This window comes from Coregonus lavaretus (assembly GCF_964263955.1).
Source record: "Coregonus lavaretus genome assembly, chromosome: 13".
NCBI lineage: Eukaryota > Metazoa > Chordata > Actinopteri > Salmoniformes > Salmonidae > Coregonus > Coregonus lavaretus.
Window position 1 is genome coordinate 36,830,208 of NC_140000.1, and position 25,864 is coordinate 36,856,071.

Below are 25,864 nucleotides of genomic sequence, written 5' to 3' on the forward strand. Positions count from 1 at the left end.
AAAATAAACAAGGTCTAATGTGTGTGTGAGAGGGAGGCATGTTTTTCAACTCAGAAAAAAGCACACAGAATTTCCTCAAACTGTACACATTAAGCAATAGTCGTTTACAATATTATCAATCACACTTTGATTTGATAGATATTTAGAGTCATTATGTAGATATTGATCATGGATATGTAGGCATATATATATCCAATCCTCAAATAAAATGGGAGTATACATAAAATTAAGTATTTACATCGGGTCTAATGTATGTGTGTGAGAGGGAGGCATGTTTTTCAATTCAGAAAAAAAGCACACAGAATTTCCTCAAACTGTACATATTAAGCAATAGTCTTATACAATACTATCAATCACACTTGGATAGATATTTACAGTCATTATGTAGATATTGAGAATGGATATGTAGGAGTAGATATCTCCAATCCTAAAATAGAATGGATGCAAACATAAAATAAACAAGTAATTACAACTTATTTACATTGTGGATAATGTGTGTGTATGTTGTGTTTTATTTTTCCGTGTCAGCCACCCATCTCTGCTTTGTCAGTCTTGATATGCCCAGTGTATGCACTTCTGGGTGAGGCTGTCAGGCAGTGGAGGAGTGCATGGCAGATCTGAAAGAGAGATGCACAAAGTGACAGTATGTACAGCTCAACAACATGTCTGTGTGCACATCTGTTGGTATGAGTGAGCATATGCAATATAATTCTTAATGACCTGTATCCATCTGGGAATCCTCAAAAGTGTCTCCCTTCACGGCCAGTGTAGTAGGAACTGGTGCAGCCGGTAAATTAAATACCACAGCAGAGGACTGCTGTGACCTGCTGGGGGTGGCAGATCTAAAAGAGAGAGGCACAATTTGACAATAATCATACAACTAAACAGACTGAATGAGTGTAAGGCCTAGATTCAATCAGATCAAGCGTTAACCGGCAATAGCCGACACCCGCATAGCTGATGTTTTGGAGGTGTCTGAGGTGTTACTGTGTTGGATCTGTCAAATCGGTAAGCAGCTGCTCTTGATCATTGTCACGAAACTACACCGTCCTACTTGCATTACAAATTCAGTACGAGAAAGTGTAGGCTATATAGAAATAATGACGCTCAAATTCATCATTAAACAAAATAATGGACTTCTATCAGCCTAATCCAGGTGTAGATTACATCTCACATTCATGTTTTCAAATTTGTAAACGGCTGCATGAGATTTCATGTAATGCGACTCCATGCAGCCAATGGCAATGTCAGCTTTAGGTATAATGCCAGGAGCCGGTTGTGGATTTGACAGCTCTAACACAGTTCCACATCAGACACAGCCAAAACCTGGACCACATCACACTGCTTTAGGTCTACTAGCCTCTGGAAGCTCCAGCGTGCCACTCCAGGCATGGAACAGATTGGGGCTGGGGTTAGTTGGTTATACCTGGAGTACTTCTCCTGTCTTATCCAGTGTCCTGTGTGAATTTAAGTATGCTCTCTCTAATTCTCTCGTTCTCTCTTTCTCTCTGAGAACCTGAGCCCTAGGACCATACGTCAGGACTACCGGGCATGATGACACCTTGCTGTCCCCAGTCCGCCTGGCCTTGCTGCTATTCCAGTTTCAACTGTTCTGCCTGCGGTTACGAAACCCCTACCTGTCCCAGACCTGCTGTTTTCAACTCTTAATGATCGGCTATGAAAAGCCAACTGAGAGACCTGAGCCCTAGGACCATACGTCGGGACTACCGGCCGTGGTGACTCCTTGCTGTCCCCAGTCCGCCTGGCCTTGCTGCTATTCCAGTTTCAACTGTTCTGCCTGCGGTTATGGAACCCCTACCTGTCCCAGACCTGCTGTTTTCAACTCTTAATGATCGGCTATGAAAAGCCAACTGAGATTTATTCCTGATTATTATTTGACCATGCTTGTCACTTATGAACATTTTTGAACATCTTGGCATGGTTCTGTTATAATCTTCACCCGGCACAGCCAGAAGAGGACTGGCCACCCCTCATAGCCTGGTTCCTCTCTAGGTTTCTTCCTAGGTTTTCGCCTTTCTAGGGAGTTTTTCCTAGCCACCGTGCTTCTACACCTGCATTACTAGCTGTTTGGGGTTTTAGGCTGGGTTTCTGTACAGCACTTCGAGATATTAGCTGATGTAAGAAGGGCTATATAAAATAAAATTGATTGATTGATTGATTGGTGGAAACGAGCCTGGTTGGCAGATCTGAAAGATAGGCACAATATTATTTTAATGACAAAGCCTTGACTACACACTAACCTAAACAGAACAGACTATGGGAGGCGCACAGTAGTACATAGAGTCATGACTACATGGAACTTCATTCCACATCAAGTAAATCATGCAAGCATTAAAATTAGATTTTAAAAATAGATAAAAATACACCTTATGGAACAGCGGGGACTGTGAAAAGGCACAGACACATGCATACACACGATAACATACGCACAGTACACACACATACACATGGATTTTGTGTTGTAGATATGTGGTAGTAGAGTAATGGCCTGAGGGCACACACTTGTGTTGTGAATGTATTGTAATGTTTTTACAATTATATAACTGCCTTAATTTTGCTTTACCCGAGGAAGAGTGGGGATCCATAATAAATACAATGCAAAAAATTAATTAAGTTTGTGTGTGTGTTTATTTTACAACCACGCAGCATACTTCATTTTCCTAACTGCTCATTGTACTTGCCCTTGCAATCTGATGTGTGTGTGTGTGTGTGTGTGTGTTCTGTGTTATTATGACTTCGAAGTGTCAACCTGACCACATCCTTGTAGTAGGACATTCAGTGATTAGCCGTGTACAGTAAAAAGGATATCAAATATTCAGATCTGGATTGACAAGTAGGCTAAATTATGTGAAGTTACAAAACCTCTAGGGCTTAGTTTCCACTCAAGTTAAATAAAGGATGCAGGACATGAGCTCTAGGACCATGCCTCAGGACTACCTGGCCTGATGACTCCTGGCTGTCCCTGTCCCCAGTCCACCTGGTTGTGCTGCTGATCCATTCTCTGCTGTTTCTATCTGTGGCTATGGAACCCTGACCTGCTCAGGGCTCACCGGAGGTGCTACCTTGTCCCAGACCTGCTGTCTCAACCTCTAAATGCTCAGCTATCTTCATAGCTGAGCATTTAGAGGTTGAGACAGCAGGTCCGGTAGAGAGAGACAGGATCAAACAGCAGGTCTGGGACAAGGTAGCACCTCCGGTGAGCCCTGAGCAGGTCAGGGTTCCATAGCCACAAAGAGTTGTAGGTTCAAAACACCTGTTTTGTGTGGATTTCTTCAATTCTCAATGTCAAAAATACAGAGGGAAGGAGTCTGTGGCTCTGGCCCCCAAAAGTACAGGGTTGTAGGCATGAACCCAGGTGCCTGCTCTAGAGCATCGTTGGATAATGAGGACATTACTGGTCAATTACTCCTGAGGTGCTGAACTTTTTCACCCTCTATTACCACTGTGATTATGAACGTTTAAACATCTTGAAGAACGATCTGGCCTAATGCTTGTCAACGTTTTCGAAACCAAGGAATTTACTCTCTTCGCCTCCACTTATTACTCCCATCCAGCCAACACCACTGCCCCCCATCCAATCAGCCATCATTGTGTGGCAGAACTACCTCAGGTGGCCTTGACTCAATGACCAGTAAAGTCCTCATTATCCAACCATGCTCCAGAGCAGGCACCTGGGTTCATGCCTACAACCCTGTACTTTTGGGGGCCAGAGCCACAGACTCCTTCCCTCTGTATTTTTGACATTGAGAATTGAAGAAATCCACACAAAACAGGTGTTTTGAACCTACAACTCTTTGGCTACAAGGCAGGGATTTAACCCCAGAGTCAATCCAGGAATAGTTATTTCCATATATTTGACATTAGCAGAAACAAAAGCACAGGTAATGAGACTTAAACCCACAACCTCTTGGCTTCATGGCAAATACTTAACCCCAGAGCCATAAACTCCTTCACATACTGTATCTTGCCACACCCCTTTATATCAAATCAAATCAAATTGTATTTGTCACATACACGTGTTTAGCAGATGTTATTGCGGGTGTAGCGAAATGCTTGTGCTTCTAGCTCTGACAGTGCAGTAATATCTAACAAGTAATATCTAACAATTTCACAACATATACAAGTGGCAGGTTCAGAAAGTAGTGAAAAAGTTGATAGTAATCTCAGCAGCTATTTCTGACTGAACACAAAATCCACACCTGTGCAGGAGGCAGACTGCATGAAAGTTCCCCTCCCTCCCTAGCTCACTGGAATCCCACCCCCAGGTCTCCCTCCCTTCCTGTCCCCCTTATCATCTCAAATGTTCAAACATGACAACATGATGTCAGAATGTCTTTATTATCCAATGTATGAAGTAAAATATAATTAATGTAATATTAAAAGGTTTTAAAAAAGTAGTATTGTTTCGTTTTACATAATATACATTTTTCAAAAATGTTAATAAATAACAATACAAATAATTCAAACATGCCACATATTGCCATAACAACAGCCTGGGTGAGTATAGAGAGCATAGAGCCATCAGTCTTAGAGGCCCATCAGTCAGTGAGTCAGGGATGTAGCAAGATGGGTGTAGCAGTGGGGATTGGGGAAACATCTCCAATCCTAAAAATGGATCATCCAGACACAGTCCCGCCTTGATCCTGGTCATGACGTTGTATCAGAGGGGAAGTGACCTCACAACCATGACCCTGATCGTAGCTTTAGAGGGGAAGTGACGTGTGTGTCTGTGCTTAGGCCCAGTTGTGCAGGCCCAGGCCCTGGGATAGAGCTCAGGCCCAGCTGTGCAGGCCCAGGCCCCGGGATAGAGCTCAGGCCCAGTTGTGCAGGCCCAGGCCCCGGGATAGAGCTCAGGCCCAGTTGTGCAGGCCCAGGCCCCGGGACAGCATGATGGCCTCCAGGTCTCTGTCCTCCTGGCTCTCCTGCAGCCGCTGCTCCTCCAGCAGAGACACCAGAGCATCTCTCTGCTCCACCACCTCCAACATCTCCCCCAGGATTAGCTTCTCCTCAGCCAGCTCTGCCTCACCCTTCAGGTGGTCTGAGAGAGAAGGAGAGAGGGAGTGAGAGAAGGCTGAAAACAGAGAATCTATTAAGAGCATTATGGTACAGTATGACATTTGTGTGTGTGTGTGTGTGTGTGTGTGTGTGTGTGTGTGCGTGTGTGCGTGTGTGTGTGTGTGTGTGTGTGTGTGTGTGTGTGTGTGTACATACCATCTACGGCCATCCTCTCTCTGAGCTCCTGTTGAAGACGGCTCTGTCTGTCCTCCAACTCCAGCTCCCGAGCACTGAGGGAGAGACAGTCACCATGGAGACCACATCAGTCCAAAGTGTGGAGCTCAGAGGGGGTCAAAGGTCAGATAGATACTCACAATATCATGAGTTCTGACTCATAGCGCATCAGACAGTTCTTCTGCTGGACCAGCTTGAACCACTGCTGCATCAGAGCTGGGTCATCCTGCATGCCCATGACTAAATGAGAGAGAGGAAGATGGAAAGAGAGGGAGGGAGGGAGGGAGGGGGAAGGGGGACAGAGAAAGAGAGATAGAGAGAAGGAGAGGAACCAGGGGTTAGATTGGAGGGTAGGATAATGAATAGTAGGAGGGAATCACAGGAGGTTGGCGGCACCTTAATTGGGGAGAACAGGCTCGTGGTAATAATAATATAATATCATAATAATATAATATGCAATTTAGCAGACGCTTTTATCCAAAGCGACTTACAGTCATGTGTGCATACATTTTTACGTATGGGTGGTCCCGGGGATCGAACCCATTACCCTGGCGTTACAAGCGCCATGCTCTACCAATTGAGCTAGAGGACCACATGACTGGAGCGGAATAAGTGGAATGGCATCAAATACATCAAACACATGGTTTCCAGGTGTTTGATGCCATTCCATCTGCTCCGTTCTTGCCATTATTATGAGCCGTTCTTTCCTCAGCAGCCTCCACTGGAGGGAATACAGCATTGTATGTGAGGTACATACCTCCCAGGTGTAAGTCCAGCTCTTCATTGTCATTCGACTCTCCCCAGTAGTCTATAATGAGAACATACCAGGGAGATGACCACATGACCACACGTACACGGATCATTTGCTTAGTCAAACTAACTAAGAGTAATATAGGTAAAACAAACCATGATGTCAAACAGTTGTGTAAATAGTGTTTGTTAACCTGCTTCCCCTCTCAAGGCCTTCTCCACAGCCACACCCCTCTCCTCCAGCTGCCTCTGCTTCTCCTCCACCTGCTCCAACTGCCTTTGGATCATCTGACACGTGCAAATTGTATACACTCAAGCCCTGTTTATACCTGATTCTAACATGCATTATTTGTCCTGATCTTATCCACATTCTGATTGGCCCACATTTTCAGACAGGTGTAGATGATTAAAATATGCATTGTGATCTGATTGTGATCTTCCTGACCACCTCCGGAGGTAGTCAGGCACGCATTGGCTGTGTTTACACAGGCAGACGAATTCTGATATTTTTCCTCTAATTTGTCTTTTGACCAATCAGATCAGCTCTTTTGCCAATAATTGGGCAAAATATCAGAATGGGTCTGCCTGTGTAAATGCAGCCATGGTGTCTGGATATCTAGAAGTGTAGACGGATCTGGACAGTGAAATCATTTAAATAATTACTATCCCGCCTTCTAAAATAATTGACAGGTGGCACCATTGACTTATGGCATCAATATAAATAAATAAATAAAGAATAGCTGTCAAATAATTTGCATACAGGGAGGGACCAGGGAATCTGGTCACAAAGCGGACACAGTGGACGGATATAAGATATTTTAAAACCATGACTTGACATATTTCTGAAAATGTGGGCACAATCAGAATGTGGACAAGATCAGGACAAAAGATGCATGTTAACGCCATCTACAACATCAATGAGGCTTTAAACAAATCATACGCACTCACACAAATTCTACACACACAGACATACATTATAAACCTGCATCCTACCTGGGCTCTGTGCAGTCTCTTGAGTTGCTCCTGTTTGGCCAGTTTGCGTGCTGCTCTCTGTACTCTGCGTGTTAACCTGGCATCTAGCTGCTCCTCCTCTGGGTCTCTGTCTCTGTGGAACATGGCCTCTGACACATCCAGGCTGGACGGGTCCTTCAGGTCCTTCATGTGCACCAGTACCCCCACCACCTCCGTAGGGCACGATGATTTCCGCTGTGTATCCATATGGCAGGACCTGTCCCACTCCTTCTCCTTCCCCACGTGCCTCTGTAGGAGAGAGAGAATCAGCAGGCTACACACATACATAGCATGCGCTCACACACACACACACCATTAAGATTTGACCATAGCAGCAAATTCTTAGTATACACACTACTGAGGTTTAGGGATGATAAGGACGCAGCACAGAGCACAGAAAGGCTTGATGCAGCCAATGGGAATGTTCACACTACCTTAATGGCATATGCCCTCTTAAAGGCCAGGGCATGAGGCACATATGCAGACTTGGAAAGATGAAGACCAAAAAACAATCAAAATAGGGCACACAATATATAGTATGTATAGTTCACACAAAACGTCCTCTAATCGGAACTTACAAACTATTTATTACAGCTATAAACGACCCATCTACACATTGGGAAAAGCGTAACCTCTCTCAGTAACTCTACTGTAACTATCTCTAACTAGACTAGGACACAGCAGCCTTCATTCTACTGCCACAAAGTAGTATACCTCCCCTTCCTCCTTCTCCTCCTCCTCCTCCTCCTCAATGGTTTCCTTCTGAAGGTCTGACGCTAGGTCAAACAGCTCCAGACGAAGCTAAAAACATTCATCCATTAAAACATTTACCTGAGCCTCTGAAGACAGGAGATGATATAGTAACCAACAAAGACCAGATATCCCCTAACACATATGACATCAGCCTCCTATGGTGTGAATGAATTTCCTCCAAACAATCGCTGTACATTTTTCATTGCTGGCATACACAGAGTTGTAGAGCTGAACAGAGGTCTGTAGTGACATCACTGACTCCCACAGTCAGAGCTGTAGTGTAATGACAACCTGCTGCTCTAAGATCAGTGGTAGTGTTAGTAGTGATGTTCTTACGTTGGCCTTGGGGTTCATGGAGCATCTCTCCATCACAACAGAACAGGTGATGTCTGACTCCTCCGGCTCCGACCAGCTCTGGCGCTCCCTGAACTTCACACCTGCACAAACACAGAGGTTCACCATAGGAAATCACTATACCAGATCACCAGTGTGTGTGTGTGTGTGTGTGTGTGTGTGTGTTACCTCTTCTCTCTGCAGAAGTTTTCCTCCTGCCCTGCTCTTTGGGGGCTGGAGCTGTTGTCGTATTGGGAAGGGAAGTCCTGCCCTTCTTCTTCCTGTCACTCTTATAGCCAGAGATGACAGCTCTCCACAGGCCCAGGGGTCCACCCTCTCCTATGCCCGCTTCAGGCACACTCTGGCTGGGGGGCTGGTTGTCCCTGCGGTCCTTACGTGGAGGGAAGAGGGAGCCCCCCTGGAGTTGTGTGAGGAGGAGGGGGGGCAGGCTCTCTGTGAGTCTGCGGGGGTCCAGACCACCCCTGCTCTTCCCTGGGAAAGGCTCCTTTCCTAGGGGGATCTTCGTGTCCTCCCAGCCCACCCCCATGGCTGCTCTCTCTATCTCCCTCCTCCTCTCCATCTCCCTCTTCCTCCCAATCTCTCTCTCGTCTCTGGGCACTGCCTTAAGGGGCTTCAGAGGGGACAAGGGGGGGCTGATGTCCTCTAAGGGGTCTATTACTTCATCCTTACACAGCTGCTCCCCAAGAGACCCCGCCCCAACAGACCCCCCTCCAACAGATCCCCCCGCAACAGACCTCCTTCCCCCACCCACGTCCCACGGTTTCAGTTTCTTGCCCCCGACCCCCCGCACAACAGCCGACGCCATGATAGGTGCGGGGGCAAATCGAGGGGCGGGGCGAGGGGCGGGGCTTTGAGGTGATTCCGCCTCCACAGAAGGGCGGGGCAGGCTATCCCAGCATGCCCTGAGCTGGGCGGGGGGAGGGATGCAGGGAGGGGTGAGAGGATCCGAGGTAGAGGTGGTGGAGCTCCCGCCCACACCGATCCCCGAACTACTGCTGGGGTCACGCACCCTCTCCCTCTCCTTCCCCCCTTTCTCCCTCTCCTCTCGCTCTTTTCTCTCCTTCCTTTCTTTCTTCTCTTTCTCCTCCCCATCCTCCTCTCCCTCGTCCAGACCAGGGGAGCAGCCTGAGGTGGTGGAGGAGTTGGGGGAGGAGTAGGTAAAGACAGAGGAATCTGGAATTGAGACAGAGGATGTGGGTGTGGGTGCATGTGACGGTAAGGGTGTGGGTGTGAATGGTGTTGAGGCAGTGGCTGGAGTGGAGAAGGTGATATTGGGTACGCTGGTGGGGCTGTGTGGACTATGTGTGTTGGGTGTTGTCGAGTCAGGCAGTTGTATGTCAGGCGTGTGTGTGTCAGGCGTGAGTGTGTCTGGAGAGTGTGTGTCTAGAGAGTGTGTGTCTAGAGAGTGTGTGTCAGGCGTGAGTGTGTCTGGAGAGTGTGTGTCTGGAGAGTGTGTGTCTAGAGAGTGTGTGTCTAGAGAGTGTGTGTCTGGAGAGTGTGTGTCTGGAGAGTGTGTGTCTGGAGAGTGTGTGCTCTGCTGCCACTCGTCCAACGAGGCTACCTCTTCAGCGGTGAGGGGAGATGATCTTTCCTCTGAGAGAGAGAGAGAAAGGGAGGGGGAAAGAGAGTGGGAGGGAGGGGAAGTAAAGTGAAAGTCAGAATCCCTACTGAGAAAACTAGATAGCAACCTCCTGTGTCTTACAGAAAATATTGCTTGTGAGCCACAGTTGGCATTGAGCTAGAGTAGGTGTTACGTTTTTTTTGGTAGTTATTTGGCAACACCGTAGACTTGATGAGGCAAAGGATATTTGTAGTAAGGTTAGAGCCATTAGACAGTGGTGCAAGAATCCCTTGTGTAAGTCCATGGGGTGCAATAGGTGGGGAAGTTAAGGTGGGGAAGTTACTGTTGGGACATTTTGGCCTACTAGTGTGCCATTATGCTCAATGACACAACAAAACATGCAAAATAGTTAGTAACAAAAGAAGTACCATACTAAAAATGTTAAACATGTTTTGTTAGCTTTCTCTCCTGTGGCGGTGCTACCTGTCTCCTCCACCTCTTCTAGAGGGAGGAGCCACAGACCTGAGTGACGCTCCCTCTCCCACGGACAGTACTCCCCTTCTACCAGCAGGGGGAGACACACCAGATAGACAGACGAACAGGGAGGGAGGGCACACAGACACAAATACAGAGAGAAAGAGGGTTGAGAGACCAGAACAGAGAACAAAAGAGAGGAAAGGAAAGGAAACTAGTCTAAAAACAAATATTTCTGACTGACAGCACATAGAGAGACACATATAGGAAAACAGAGAAAAAGGCACAATTACCATCACTTGATAACTCCTCCTCCTCCTCCTCATCATCATCTTCATCAACTTCTCCTTCCTCCTCTCCTTCTTCTGTCTCTTCTTCCTCTTCTCTCTCTCCTCTGAGGCGTGCGTGTAGTTCCATGGCCTTCCTCCAGGAGTCTCTAGCCAGGTCATTGGTTAGAGCCCGCTGCCTCTCCCCCTCCTCCTCCATCTCTGACTCCGAACTATGAGGAGAGAGGAGAGCAATTAGTGTGTGTGTGTCCGTGTCTGTAAGTGTGTGTACAAGAGAAAAGGGGGAGAGAGAAAGAGGGGGAGAGACAGAGGACACGCTAGATAGAAATAAAGATAAATGTTTGTTTTTGTAATGCTGACCTGGAGCCCTCGTTGCTCTTGTCCTGCAACGGGCTGCGCTTGTGATTGGCCTTCTTCTCCTCTGTCACCAGCAGACTGAGGTTGTAATTGGCCAGCGTCTCTTCTGGCACCTCCTCCGGCTCATCTGTTAGCTGCTCAGTCTCCAGGCTCCCCAGGCTCACACGGTAGTTCTCTAGCTCTATACGTTCTGGCGTGCCGCGCACGCGCTTAGCCAAGCCACACTCCCTCTCAATCAGCGATGCCACTGAGCGCACACACGCACACATACACACACACACATACACACACACACACACATAGAAGCTTTACCAAGCCGGACCCACTCCCAACCAGAGACGCCACTGAGACACACACACCAGACACACACACACAGACACACACTTAGCCAAAGTCAATGTCACATTCTTTGCACACTCAGGACATTCTTTACACACTCAGCGGCGTCACTAAGAAACACATTCTGTGCACAAACACACACACACACGTCACAAGCATTACGACTGAAAACACACACATGACAGATACATGAACCTCTTGGCTTACCTGAAGACCTGCGATCTGCTGTCACCACAGTTACTGAGGAGCGAGGGTTAGTGGACAGAGCAGCTGGGGATTCCTGGTAAGGAGGGAGCAAAGGAGGGGTCAAAGAAAAAATAGTATTTTACCCCAAAGAATTCCAAGGATCAGTGTATTGATCTACAGAAAACCTCATACATACAGTACGTAACATATTCTCCTCAAAACAATATAATATACAGAGAGAGAGAGAGAGAGCTCGTCAATTAAATGAAACCTTAATTGCTATGTCTAAACAAATATCAGGAATTAGATGAAAACCCAGGTCAGCCAAGAGCTTCCATTTAGCCAGAGTACGAGGGGTAAGGCAGAAGTCCTTACCAGGAGGGTCCGCTGAGAGGGGGTCCGTTCGTAGGGGGTTGGGGGCTGGTCGGAGGTAGGAGGGGCTGGTCTCTTCCTCTGGACCGGCCCAACCAGACGGAGGTCATAGTGCGGCTTACAGTAGAACTTCCCTACACACAGAACCAATGTGTTAGAACACTATACATAGAACCGCTCTACACACAGAATCCCAGCAGTTTTAGAACCTCACTACACTAAGAATTGCAGCTTTAGAACCGCACTACAGAGAGATCTGCAGCTCCCATGCATCTTAAAGAAGAACTTTAAACAAAAACTAAGTGTTATCTAACTACAGTAGAACTACTGAGAAAACAGTGTTATAAAACTTACAAGTCTCATCTTATTTACATTTCCACACAAAAACAGTGTCCCTAGATCTTGAGGAAAAGCTACATCTCTCAGCTTCCCGGAAAGGAATGGCGAGAATTAAATAGAGTTGTGTCTTACAGTGTGACTCCTCCATTGAAAACAGTGCCGGTCTACAGAATAACAGGAAGACACACTCGATCTGGTCCCTACACTGACAGACCACTTCATATATAGTCTACCCTACACACAATCCTCTCCTGCCTCACACTCAAACGACTATCACGTGACACCTCATCCCTGATTGGTTGAAGGGTTTGAATTAAACTTAGAGATCAGCGCCTGACATGACATCACTGACATATTTTATATCTGTCCCCCCCTCCATTTACAAACACACAGCACATCTCTAAGAGATACAATACACACAGTCACACGCACGCAAGCAGGCATGCACACACACACACACCATAGCCTTTTGTGGGCCCTAAGGGAGATTTGGTTGGGGGGCCACCCCCACTTCGTGGGCAAAACATTTTGGTGGCCCTCCTATTGACGGCGGAGAGAAACATTTAAGTTTTACATTTCATTTCCTGCAGTTCTACCATTTTGCGATGGGGCAGAGAGAAAATATTGCAATTCTACAGCATATTGTACATTTTGCCATGGGGTGGAGAGAAATGTTTGCAGTTTTAAAGTTTATTTCCTGCAATTCTACACATTTTGCCATGACTTATGCCATGTTAATGATATCTGAGTGAGAGTGACTAACAAAATCAATGGGGGCGCCCTGGAGGTCAGGGTCCCTTGCATGCACGGTCGGTATTCGGCTTTGATTACTACAAGTTTAGATAGCTGGCTAGACTAACTTACCAATGTAAAAAATTGTTAGCTGACATGGCTAATTGAGTGACTGTCAGTGACTGACATAACAAGAGAAAAACTGCTGATGCACAACCACATTTTTTACTTGCACCTTCTGTATTCTACAGTAATTTGAGACCCCTACACACACACACACACACACACGCACACACACACACACATACACACACACGCACACACACACACACACACACACAGACGCACAATCAAATATAAACATCCACACAGTCAGTCCAGGGAGCCCCAGGCCCCAACGGTGCAGTAAGCAACACACTGAGTTTGTGTTCATCATGTGTTAACTGAGTTGGTCTCTGGTCTGCTGATAACCTGGAAGCCTTACAAAGTGATCAGGCGGTGTAACATAAACCCTGAGGGCAGATTGGAGCAATCAGTGTAAAATCAGAATGATTGAGTGTCACTGACCCTCATAAACTGGAGGTCAGAGTTGTATTCAAGATTACACAACAAGTTGTGGTAGAGCATATCAAAAGTTGTGGTAGTGTTTCAGTGCCAAGACCATGCTGGGCTGGTAGTGGTATTTTCAGTGTGTGTGTGGTAGGGCAGCCCTTGTCATTCATTAGAGTTACCCACTTTTAACTCTTTGGTGCTCAGTGACACCCTCTCCCTGCCCTCACCCCCCCAGGACTCTCCCCTTTCTCCATAGACCTGGTCTCACTCTCATCCCTCCCTCTCAAGGGCTCACCGTTAGGCCGGTCGTAGGCGTAGGAGGCCAGGCGGAGGGTGGAGCTGCAGTGGTCACACTGGAAGCAGCTCCGGTGGAAGAACAGTCCCTCAGCACTGAGTCTCTCCATCACGTACACACGCTTACTGCAGAAGAAACACACGTCACTGGCTCCTCCTGGCCCTGGCCCCGCCCCCGCCAACACAGAGCGAACGCCAGCCTAAGAGGGAGGGGGTAGGGGAGAAAGAGAGAATAAGCTGTAATACATGGATCACCTCACTTCAGAGTTAGCCTACTACTATAGAGGTTACTGGGCAATTCCACAGTAACGGAATTGCGCTGAGACTCAGATTTTTCACTTAAAATATATGCCAAACATTGATTTCAAAGTTGAACAAACCATACAACTCTATGCACAATGACTACTTTTAACAATTTACACTGATGTTGCAAAAACACATTTACTAGAAGAACTGTGCAGATGCAAAGTTTGGTAACATAACTATGGTAAAATCGCCCTAAATGTTTTGTGTCCACGTTTTTCAAAAATGGTTCAATATCTGTTAAATTAAGATTCAATGATGTCTGCAGAAAGAATCAGGTGTCAGCTATGACATGACACATTGAGTTTGAAAAAATCTATTTGGGTTATTGAACTACAGTAAATGAAGTGGATTTACACCCGGTAACAGAATTGCGGTAACGGAATTTCATCATGGGTCCCTGATCTGTACTACACAGAAATGCATAATTATGGATATGAATGTCATTCTCTTTATCGTGAGGTATCCTAAATAGGTACACAAAAGATATAAACATGGTGTGGATTACTGGGAGCCAGGAGGGGCTCAGCTCCCCTGAATGGGACATTACCTCCGCTAAATGCAACAAAAGTCTCTAAGTAATAGTAATTTAACTATTCTCCTATTTGTTAAAAATGTAGTGGTAAATATGTTTGACTGTGGTAAATATGAAATAAATGCTTCTGTCATGGTTTAAACCATGTATTTCTATGTGGCTGCACTGTCCACTCAGTAGGGCTGAATTTCAGCCTCAGCTGAGGCCCTTTACGCATATTTTCCTTTGTACTTCCTAATTTTTGCCATTTGTTTGCCATGCGTCCTTGATAAAACATTGCCTTTATTCCAATGCATTAGATTTCTCAGTTGATTTATACTTGTTTGATTTTGTCAGTCAGCTGTTTAGAGAACTCATTGTTTTGTTTTTCAGGTGCACGCGGGTACTGGTGTTCTCCGTGCCATCCGTGGCCAGAAGTAGTAGACCATTTAGCTTTATTATTTTCTGTCAATAATAATTGTCTTTCCTGGATCACCTGATGATGGTCGACAATATCACTAGACAACTAGCCTATAGCTAGACACCAATGCGCATCCAATCCATCCAACAAGTATACGTTACTGACAGTAGGCCTATAGTTGACTCTTTCTGTTAGAAGCATTCGATTTTGCAATGGCATAGGACTACATTATTTTGGATTTGTGTGCCCATGAGAACTGTTTTCACGGCGAAACATAATGAAATGTTACGTAGGCATAGTTACACATACAGTGTATTTTCAGAGATCTCAAAGATCCATGATTCATACAGGGTTGAAGTTCAATGTTCTAATTCAATTGTTAAATGCTTAAAAATGACAAATAACACTGTCATTAATGTAAGGAAAGAAAGGTAGTGTTTTATGTCACACGATCTGTGAAGACTCGAAGCATTAACTCATGAATTATGGACAACTCATGAACTAGGGTGTAAAACATAATTTGATTCAACTCATGTATTATATTGAATGTAGGCTACCTATTCGGCGTGTGTTCCTGTGTTTAAAATTGCCTTGGCTGAGATGGTAGGCTACTGGCGGTGGTGTAGGCCTAGTGGAGGGTAAACGCCTTTTTCTGACAAATGCATTGAAAGTATAGGGAGCGTTTCTTTTTTTCACCGCTACCGGCAATCAGAGTTTACTCACCTATTTTTGGCTACAAAAAATGTCAATTTGTCAGCAAGATGCATCAATTAATGTAGGCCTAATCAATGACAATCTCTGAATGTCATTAGGCAGACTTTTTGTATTTTTGTAACAGATGTCTATTTCAATTCATCAATGGGCATATATATGCAGTTTGGATGCTGGGATTATTTAGGAGTGGAGGAACATGCACAGGTAGCCTACTTTTCTAAGTGATTTGTTTGACAATCAAATGAAAATACCAGGGGCGCAACTTTGGTTTTAGAAGTGGGGGGGACATATATATATATATGTTTTCAGTCAGATAAACACTCCAAACAGCCTACCCGACCGCTCGGATGCGTCCGCATGGTCCTAAAGCACACCATTGCCTCGGTTTGTATCACATTTCAATGATAAAACTGGGGGGGGGAACAAAAATGCAATTTGTGGGGCTTGCAGGAAGCCTAGCGATTAAGAGAGCTTGGCCAGTAACCAAAAGGTCATTGGTCCGAATCCCGAGCCGACTAGGTGAACATCTGTCGATGTGCCCTTGAGCAAGGCACTTAACCCAAATTGCTAATTTAAGTCACTCTGGATAAGAGCGTCTGCTAAATGACTCAAATGTAAATGTTAACCCAACTGTGGTTTGTGACTACTATGGTTTCCCATTGCAGCCAACTCAATTGCGGAAAATCCATTACAGATTTTTCGGAAATACCATTACCGATTGATTTACTGATCCTGAATTGATATCAGTAAAAACCAGTGGTGGAAAAAGTACCCAATTGTCATACTTGAGTAAAAGTAAAGATACCTTATTAGAAAATGTTTTAAGTAAAAGTGAAAGTCACCCAGTAAAATTATACTTGAGTAAAAGTCTAAACGTATTTGGTTTTAAATATACTTAAGTATCAAAAGTAAATGTAATTGCTAAAATATACTTAAGTATCAAAAGTAAAAGTACAAATCATTTCAAATTCCTTATACTAAGCAAATCAGATCACACAATTTTCTTGTTTTTTATTTACTGATAGCCAGAGGCACACTCCAACACTCAGTCATAATTTACAAACGAACCATTTGTGTTTAGTGAGTCCACCAGATCAGAGGCCGTAGGGATGACAAGAGACGTTCTCTTGATAAGTGTGTGAACTGGACCATTTTCCTGTCCTGTTAAGCATTCAAAATGTAACAAGTCCTTTCGGGTGTCAGGGAAAATGTATGGAGTAAAAAGTACATCATGTTCTTCAGGAATGTACTGAAGTAAAAGTAAAAGTTTTGTAAAATTGACTGTGTCCATAACATTTATATAGTATATATAAGCTGGAAGTAGAGGCCTAAGCATTGTTGTTCACTAATTTACTCCAATTAGGGAAGGGGTGGTGGGGTTGGAAAGTAATAAAGGGATATATATTTTTTTAAAGGATATGTATATATATCTATGTATATGTATTTATATGTATGTATGTGTGTGTGTATGTATGTATATATATATATATATATATATATATATATATATATATATATATATATATATATTGCGAGAGAAAAAAAACATATGGGGGATTGGAAGTGAAGCAGACAATTACATTGATGGAAGTTACAATCTATCTGCAATATTAAAACTGATCTACCCCCTAAAAAAAATTTTTAAAAATAAAAGTAAAGGTTTTCAAAAATATAAATAGTAAAGTAACGTACAGATACCCCCAAAAACTACTTAAGTGGTACTTTAAAGTATTTCTACTTAAGTATTTTACACAACTGGTTAAAAAAAACTATAACTAATTGATAGGTATACCTTTACTTGTTAGTTCTGTGAGCTTTCAATTTCCTCCCTCCTCATGAGGTAGAGAAATTAGAAGATGTCTTCAAGATATGTGGGTTTTTGGTACGGAATTTCACAGCACAAGGCAATGTTTCTTAAACTTACAGAAATGTATCCAAAACTAAATATAAGTGTTGATATTAGTTGGCAGGGGTCTTTACTTCAACCGGATTGTGTTTTGATACATTTATAATACCTTTTAAGACTTTTTCCTGGTAGATGTTTTCTAAGACCCCTTTTCCATCTGTTTGTCCAGAAATCAAAGCCTTCGCTTATTCAAATTTTTTTGGATGGAAAACGGTTGAAAAATGTATATATGCCTTAATTACAAAAAGAATTGACTCTTAGCTTTCATTTGACATCCAATTTGACATGCTCCTATGAACTTCACATGTTGGTGCTCATGGGTCCTTTCACATGGAAATGACCTACTTCAGAACCAGCCTAGGTAGGGTATAATCCAATGCTGGATGAGTTTCGGCCTAACGACAGTATTAGTGTGGGTGAGTTCAAATCGACTCAAATAGATTCTTACCGATTCCTTCCTATTAGGAGTGTGCTGGGGTGACGATGACTCCTGACTTTGAACCTGATTGGATATCTGTTCAGCCAATGAGCTAACTCCCCCTGTGTACATCTGAACGTATTTCTAAAAGATAGCAGGAGAAAAGAGAGACAAGATGAGGACGAAGGACAGAACAAACAGTAAACACACACAGAGACACACTCACTAGGGATGACACAATCGGAGCCACAAACAGAGAGTTTTGATGTTGTGTTATGGATGTGGAAATGGAACACAAAGCTAGGTCAAAGTTCTAGAAACATCAATCCCCTACTGGATAACCTTCTTTCTGTTGCAGTGTAATCATTGTCCAAAATAATCAATATAAACGTTATCACTAGGCCCTTATCCCACACCAATCAAACTTAATTTGTAGGCAAAACAGTGAGGTGTCCGAGGAAAGAAAACTGTGCAAACATTAACAAAAACCATTCACAGGCCTCTGATCTTTCTAATCTTAAAAGGGAAAATTTCAGTTGCAGCGTTGTCACATGCCACATGCCCTGCAGTAAGTTATACAAATATACTTTCTTAAAGCCCAAACAAGATGCACTCTGACAGTTCAGTTCAGTTTTCTCCTCTTTCTCTGAAACAATAGTTGTTTATATGATTTACAGCATCATTTAGCACTCTGACACTGCCCTGAGGCCGACAGATTGAACTCAATGACTATAGGTCAAGTTGTAGCCCACTCATGGTCCACACTAGCCCACTAATGGACTAATGGGGCCTAATGTTACTCCTTATAGTCCAAGGATCTTACATGTTCTGTTTAAAGGCGAATTGTCTCTGGAAGCCAAAACAGCCAAATACTCCATCTAAATGTGAATCAATTCTCAATTGTGGTAAGGTTCTAGAAACACAAATCCCTCTCATATCACATCGATCTTATTTCACAAATGCAAAATACACAATTACTGTACACTGTTTTAACCGGTTTTAACACAGTTGCAACCAACAGCATTTTTCAATGAGAACACGTTTGTGGCGTCTGTCTTCAGTTTACACACAGTTGTTCGGAGACGCAGATAGCTAATTAGCACAGGTAGTCCACTCTGTTTTCTGTAAACAAACGCTGTAACATGGAAATGGCTGTCTGAGAACACTAACCCTAAAAGGTGTCTAAGTAATTTAACTAAAAAAAAATATATATATATTCATTATTGTTTATATGAAAGACAGGTTCCATATGTCTCCAAAACCGTACCGCAAGCAATGCGTGTTAATGTTTAGAGCAAGCCTCGGGGCTATACTATCTTCAATAGTGTCTATGAATGGGGTAGGTCCACACTAGGGGTATGGTTAACGCTTTGACCGTGGGCAACTCTTACTGCCAACATTCACCATGTATCTGTCAAGATCTGACAGTTGGTCTTTTGTGTCCTGAAGATATATCAGGGAACCACTGAGGTAGCCGAGAAGAGTCCTCAAAAGTCATCACACCAATGACACACATTAGTCTACAGATAGCTACTGGGAACTTGGGAAGTCTATGAACATTTATGGGTGGCATGGGACATCAGTACTAGTCTACATGCCATCTGGTCTATACATTACATTACCCAGATTCCTCTGGGGTGGCGTACCTGCTCCCCCCTGCTGGGCAGGGTGTGACATTTGACCTTTTCCTTGTACTTGAAACTCATCTGCTCCTGCTGCTGCGTGCGCTTCTTCTGGGGTTAGATGGTTTAGACGGCATAATGTGAGTGGGTGGTTGAGGTAGCGAAATAGTGAAATACTGTGAAATCTAGGGAACTAAAGCTAAGAAAGAACTATGACAAAATGCCACGCGACTGAACTACACAGCACACAATCATGCACCCCCATGTGGTGACACAGAGAGATACAGCTATATAACTCTGCAGTCCTCTAAGAGTCAAAGGTGGAGAGGCTTACTATTTTTACCTGTTTCCAGGTGGTAGCGGAGGCCATAGGGGCTGGCTGGGCCTGGGGATCAGGGGATGCTGGAGGATGTGGAAGCGTGGGCATGGAGTCCCCCTGGTGGTCAGTTAGTAGAGGGCGTGAGGGCTGTGGAGCCGGGAAGGCCATGGCTACCTTTATACCATACTACAACCACAGCTTTAAGCATATAGGGCCTAGGTCAAGAGCTACCACTGCTAACCCTAACCACCAGTTAATCTTAACCCATATTACTGCAACCATAGCTGCTCCCTCCAACCAAATTACAGTGAGGGAAAAAAGTATTTGATCCCCTGCTGATTTTGTACATTTGCCCACTGACAAAGAAATGATCAGTCTATAATTTTAATGGTAGGTTTATTTGAACAGTGAGAGACAGAATAACAACAAAATAATCCAGAAAAACGCATGTCAAGAAAATGTTATAAATTGATTTGCATTTTAATGAGGGAAATAAGTATTTGACCCCCTCTCAATCAGAAAGATTTCTGGCTCCCAGATGTCTTTTATACAGGTAACGAGCTGAGATTAGGAGCACACTCTTAAAACGGAGTGCTCCTAATCTCAGTTTGTTACCTGTATAAAAGACACCTGTCCACAGAAGCAATCAATCAATCAGATTCCAAACTCTCCACCATGGCCAAGACCAAAGAGCTCTCCAAGGATGTCAGGGACAAGATTGTAGACCTACACAAGGCTGGAATGGGCTACAAGACCATCGCCAAGCAGCTTGGTGAGAAGGTGACAACAGTTGGTGCGATTATTCGCAAATGGAAGAAACACAAAGGAACTGTCAATCTCCCTCAGCCTGGGGCTCCATGCAAGATCTCACCTTGTGGAGTTGCAATGATCATGAGAACGGTGAGGAATCAGCCCAGAACTACACGGGAGGATCATGTCAATGATCTCAAGGCAGCTGGGACCATAGTCACCAAGAAAACAATTGGTAACACACTACGCCGTGAAGGACTGAAATCCTGCAGCTCCCGCAAGGTCCCCCTACTCAAGAAAGCACATATACAGGGCCGTCTGAAGTTTGCCAATGAACTTCTGAATGATTCAGAGGAGAACTGGGTGAAAGTGTTGTGGTCAGATGAGACCAAAATCGAGCTCTTTGGCATCAACTCAACTCGCTGTGTTTGGAGGAGGAGGAATGCTGCCTATGACCCCAAGAACACCATCCCCACCGTCAAACATGGAGGTGGAAACATTATGCTTTGGGGGTGTTTTTCTGCTAAGGGGACAGGACAACTTTACCGCATCAAAGGGACGATGGACGGGGCCATGTACCGTCAAATCTTGGGTGAGAACCTCCTTCCCTCAGCCAGGGCATTGAAAATGGGTCGTGGATGGGTATTCCAGCATGACAATGACCCAAAACACACGGCCAAGGTAACAAAGGAGTGGCTAGTGAAGAAGCACATTAAGGTCCTGGAGTGGCCTAGCCAGTCTCCAGACCTTAATCCCATAGAAAATCTGTGGAGGGAGCTGAAGGTTCGAGTTGCCAAACGTCAGCCTCGAAACCTTAATGACTTGGAGAAGATCTGCAAAGAGGAGTGGGACAAAATCCCTCCTGAGATGTGTGCAAACCTGGTGGCCAACTACAAGAAACATCTGACCTCTGTGATTGCCAACAAGGGTTTTGCCACCAAGTACTAAGTCATGTTTTGCAGAGGGGTCAAATACTTATTTCCCTCATTAAAATGCAAATCAATTTATAACATTTTTGACATGCGTTTTTCTGGATTTTTTTTGTTGTTATTCTGTCACTCACTGTTCAAATAAACCTACCATTAAAATTATAGACTGATCATTTCTTTGTCAGTGGGCAAACGTACAAAATCAGCAGGGGATCAAATACTTTTTTCCCTCACTGTAACCCTTACCTACTGCTCCAAGGCTCAGTGAGTCCCATTGGCCCTGACCCAAAATGCCCATCACAGTGCAGCTAATCTGGCTTATCCTCTGAAACCTCAAAGGAAGTCAGTCAGTCAGCTCACACATGGAGGATCTAAACTACCAACAGCTATTGATGACAGACCCGTGCTGTACAAGTTCCTTTATTCAGATTAAAAGCACAGATTTTAAATAAGAGTATTTTTCAGAATGTTGAGACTTTGAGCGAGGGAAAACACTCTTAGTAACACCTGAAAACTCTTAGCAGCTAGGAGTTCTGAATTCCATCCCATCTCACCTGTCTGCGTAGAGCTGCAGCTGGCGTGGAGGAGGGGCAAGGGGCGTTCTCCTCAAACTTGGCCAGCAGCTGATTGGCCATCGAGCGCACTCTGCTCTGGCTTGCTCCACCCACAGAGCACAGGGCAGCCTCTTCCTGCGGAAGGCAGAATGGTGGAGAGTTTGACCCATGTCACTTTAAGGCCAAAGATGTTGTATTGCTGTTCTAACGTCTAACATATTATTGCATGTCATCTCATTAATTTAGTCAAAGAACTACTGGCAGTTACAATTTCGGTTACCTACAGTGAGGGGAAAAAGTATTTCATCCCCTGCTGATTTTGTAAGTTTGCCCACTGACAAATAAATGATCAGTCTATAATTTTAATGGTAGGTTTATTTGAACAGTGAGAGACAGAATAACAACAACAAAATCCAGAAAAACGCATGTCAAAAATGGTATAAATTGATTTGCATTTTAATGAGGGAAATAAGTATTTGACCCCCTCTCAATCAGAAAGATTTCTGGCTCCCAGGTGTCTTTTATACAGGTAACGAGCTGAGATTAGGAGCACACTCTTAAAGGGAGTGCTCCTAATCTCAGTTTGTTACCTGTATAAAAGACACCTGTCCACAGAAGCAATCAATCAATCAGATTCCAAACTCTCCACCATGGCCAAGACCAAAGAGCTCTCCAAGGATGTCAGGGACAAGATTGTAGACCTACACAAGGCTGGAATGGGCTACAAGACCATCGCCAAGCAGCTTGGTGAGAAGGTGACAACAGTTGGTGCGATTATTCGCAAATGGAAGAAACACAAAGGAACTGTCAATCACCTTGGCCTGGGGCTCCATGCAAGATCTCACTTCGTGGAGTTGCAATGATCATGAGAACGGTGAGGAATCAGCCCAGAACTACACGGGAGGTTCTTGTCAATGATCTCAAGGCAGCTGGGACCATAGTCACCAAGAAAACAATTGGTAACACACTACGCCGTGAAGGACTGAAATCCTGCAGCGCCCGCAAGGTCCCCCTGCTCAAGAAAGCACATATACAGGCCCGTCTGAAGTTTGCCAATGAACATCTGAATGATTCAGAGGAGAACTGGGTGAAAGTGTTGTGGTCAGATGAGACCAAAATCGAGCTCTTTGGCATCAACTGAACTCGCCATGTTTGGAAGAGGAGGAATGCTGCCTATGACCCCAAGAACACTATCCCCACCGTCAAACATGGAGGTGGAAACATGCTTTGGGGTTGTTTATCTGCTAAGGGGACAGGCCAACTTCACCGCATCAAAGGGACGATGGACGGGGCCTTGGGTGAGAACCTCCTTCCCTCAGCCAGGGCATTGAAAATGGGTCGTGGATGGGTATTCTAGCATGACAATGACCCAAAACACACGGCCAAGGCAACAAAGGAGTGGCTCAAGAAGAAGCACATTAAGGTCCTGGAGTGGCCTAGCCAGTCTCCAGACCTTAATCCCATAGAAAATCTGTGGAGGGAGCTGAAGGTTCGAGTTGCCAAACGTCAGCCTCGAAACCTTAATGACTTGGAGAAGATCTGATGTGAGGGTGATGTGGTCCTCTGTAGCTCAGCTGGTAGAGCACGGCGCTTGTAACGCCAAGGTAGTGGGTTCGATCCCCGGGACCACCCATACACAAAAAAATGTATGCACGCATGACTGTAAGTCGCTTTGGATAAAAGCGTCTGCTAAATGGCATATTATATTATATATATATATCTGCAAAGAGGAGTGGGACAAAATCCCTCCTGTGATGTGTGCAAACCTGGTGGCCAACTACAAGAAACGTCTGACCTCTGTGATTGCCAACAAGGGTTTTGCCACCAAGTACTAAGTCATGTTTTGCAGAGGGGTCAAATACTTATTTCCCTCATTAAAATGCAAATCAATTCATAACATTTTTGACATGCGTTTTTCTGGATTTCTTTGTTGTTATTCTGTCTCTCACTGTTCAAATAAATCTACCATTAAAATTATAGACTGATCATGTCTTTGTCAGTGGGCAAACGTACAAAATCAGCAGGGGATCAAATACGTTTTTCCCTCACTGTAACCCATGGCTACAGGTTACACCCCTCACCTCATAACTGTCCACTAATCTGGGATCTTGTCTCACGTCCTCCAGACATGGCCGACTGGTCTTCCTCCTCTTCCCCACCGCATCCTTCTCCTTCTGCTCCTGATGGGAGGGATACACACAAATATATGTAAACACACATGCACCTATACACCTACACACAGACAAACAGAGTCCCTACGTAAACAAACAGGGGTGTGTACCTTGGGGTTGCGCTTGCGGGATGGGCTGTGGCCCAGGCGGCTAAGGAGTGAGGCAGGACCGATCACAGCAGCCCTCCCATCTAGGCTCTCAGTCTGGGATTCTACAGACAAGAAAAGAGGAGAAGAACAGTCATGCACAGCCATTCCCCATCTCCTTTCCTTCACAACCACTGACTGGTAATGGGAATAGAAACATTTTCACCACTCTGCGTTCGCTTAGTAAGGCATTGTAGATAAGTGGTTATGAAGGAGAGGGCCGGAGATGATGTAGAGTTCTGAGCATTCTGGAAAGAGAGGATAGGATAAGAATAGAGGGTGATGAGGAGAATTGAGAATTAATTAGCTCTTACACTGACTACTGTGGTTTAGAAACTCACCACTTGGGGGTAGTGCGTCCTTGAAGAGCTGGTGAAACTGGCTGAGGTACATGACCATACAGAGAGTGTCCGTTTCACTGACAGATGACATCTCCTCTACAGTCATCACAGGAGAGATTCCAAACTCCTTCTCCGCCACCTCCAACCCCAACCTCATATTCTCCTCCCCCTCATCCTCCTCCAGAGAGTCAAAGTCACTGCAGAGAGATGGGACGAGAGAGTCAAAGTAAGAGAGAGTCACACACACACACACGTATGCAAATTGACACACTTCACACACATACGCACGCACACACACACACACACCAGAGCAAGTGGACAAAGAGAGGCACTGATCCAATCAGGTAATTAAAAGGGCACCAATCAGGACCATGGTCTTCTGACTCATCAACCTCTCTCACCTCTCTCACAGACACACACACACACACACAAACACACATGCACATGCACCTGAGCTTGCGTGAAAGGGAAATGAGACTGAGATTCGAAAGGTGAGAGGTGGGATGAGAAGTGAGGCAATGGACCAACTACATTGCGCCTGAATGCTACCTTTGGGATGAGCTGTATGAGGTGAGAGGCGAGGTGATTTGTGAGGAGCGAGAGGTTAGAGGTCAGATGTGACTCACATGAGATCAGGTCGGTAGTGGTGGATGAGGGCACACAAAGCTAGGCCACTCTTCCAGGAAGTAGTGAGGTCGCTAACCGCAACACCACGGTAACCCTGTGTCTGTTGCTGGCACCACGACAAAAGCTTACTGAAGCGAGAGAAGGACTCTGGGGAACCAGAGAGGAAGAAAAAAATATGTGTGAAGATACTGATCAAGCCAATGGTTAGAGTTATGTTAATGTACCGTTCAGTACTCAGAGGGTCAGACTCACCCTGTCGTAGTAGCTTCGGCAAGGGGGATCGGGGTCGCGGTTCCTGGTCCGCATCCGAACCTCCACTCGCTACTGTGTATATTAGATGGCCCACCTACAGAGATTGTCATCATCATCATCATCATCATCATCAGACCTGTGTGTGTGTATGTGTGTGTGTGCCTGTGTGTGCCTGTGTATACCTGTGCGGGAGTGATGAGTTGGGTGTTGATGTTAGGGTAGCGGGTAGCTGGGTCTACAGTGTATTGACCAAAGTTCTTGTTGAC

General features: G+C 44.8%; 1 protein-coding gene across 1 annotated transcript; it reads right to left on the bottom strand.

Annotated features, from left to right (window-relative positions):
* Positions 1–4,341: 4,341 nt before the first annotated feature.
* Positions 4,342–25,864, bottom strand: LOC311140026 (protein-methionine sulfoxide oxidase mical3b-like; the record flags this gene model as incomplete). Its single annotated transcript, XM_084174996.1, has 21 exons — positions 4,342–5,059; positions 5,233–5,306; positions 5,391–5,490; positions 6,008–6,058; positions 6,195–6,288; positions 6,994–7,260; positions 8,101–8,201; positions 8,287–9,711; positions 10,447–10,652; positions 10,801–11,044; positions 11,344–11,416; positions 11,698–11,828; positions 13,613–13,811; positions 17,918–18,031; positions 22,062–22,196; positions 24,143–24,241; positions 24,343–24,443; positions 24,720–24,916; positions 25,346–25,493; positions 25,599–25,692; positions 25,781–25,864. Coding segments are annotated over 21 exons (4,125 nt in total), but the record flags the coding sequence as incomplete, so codon positions are not given.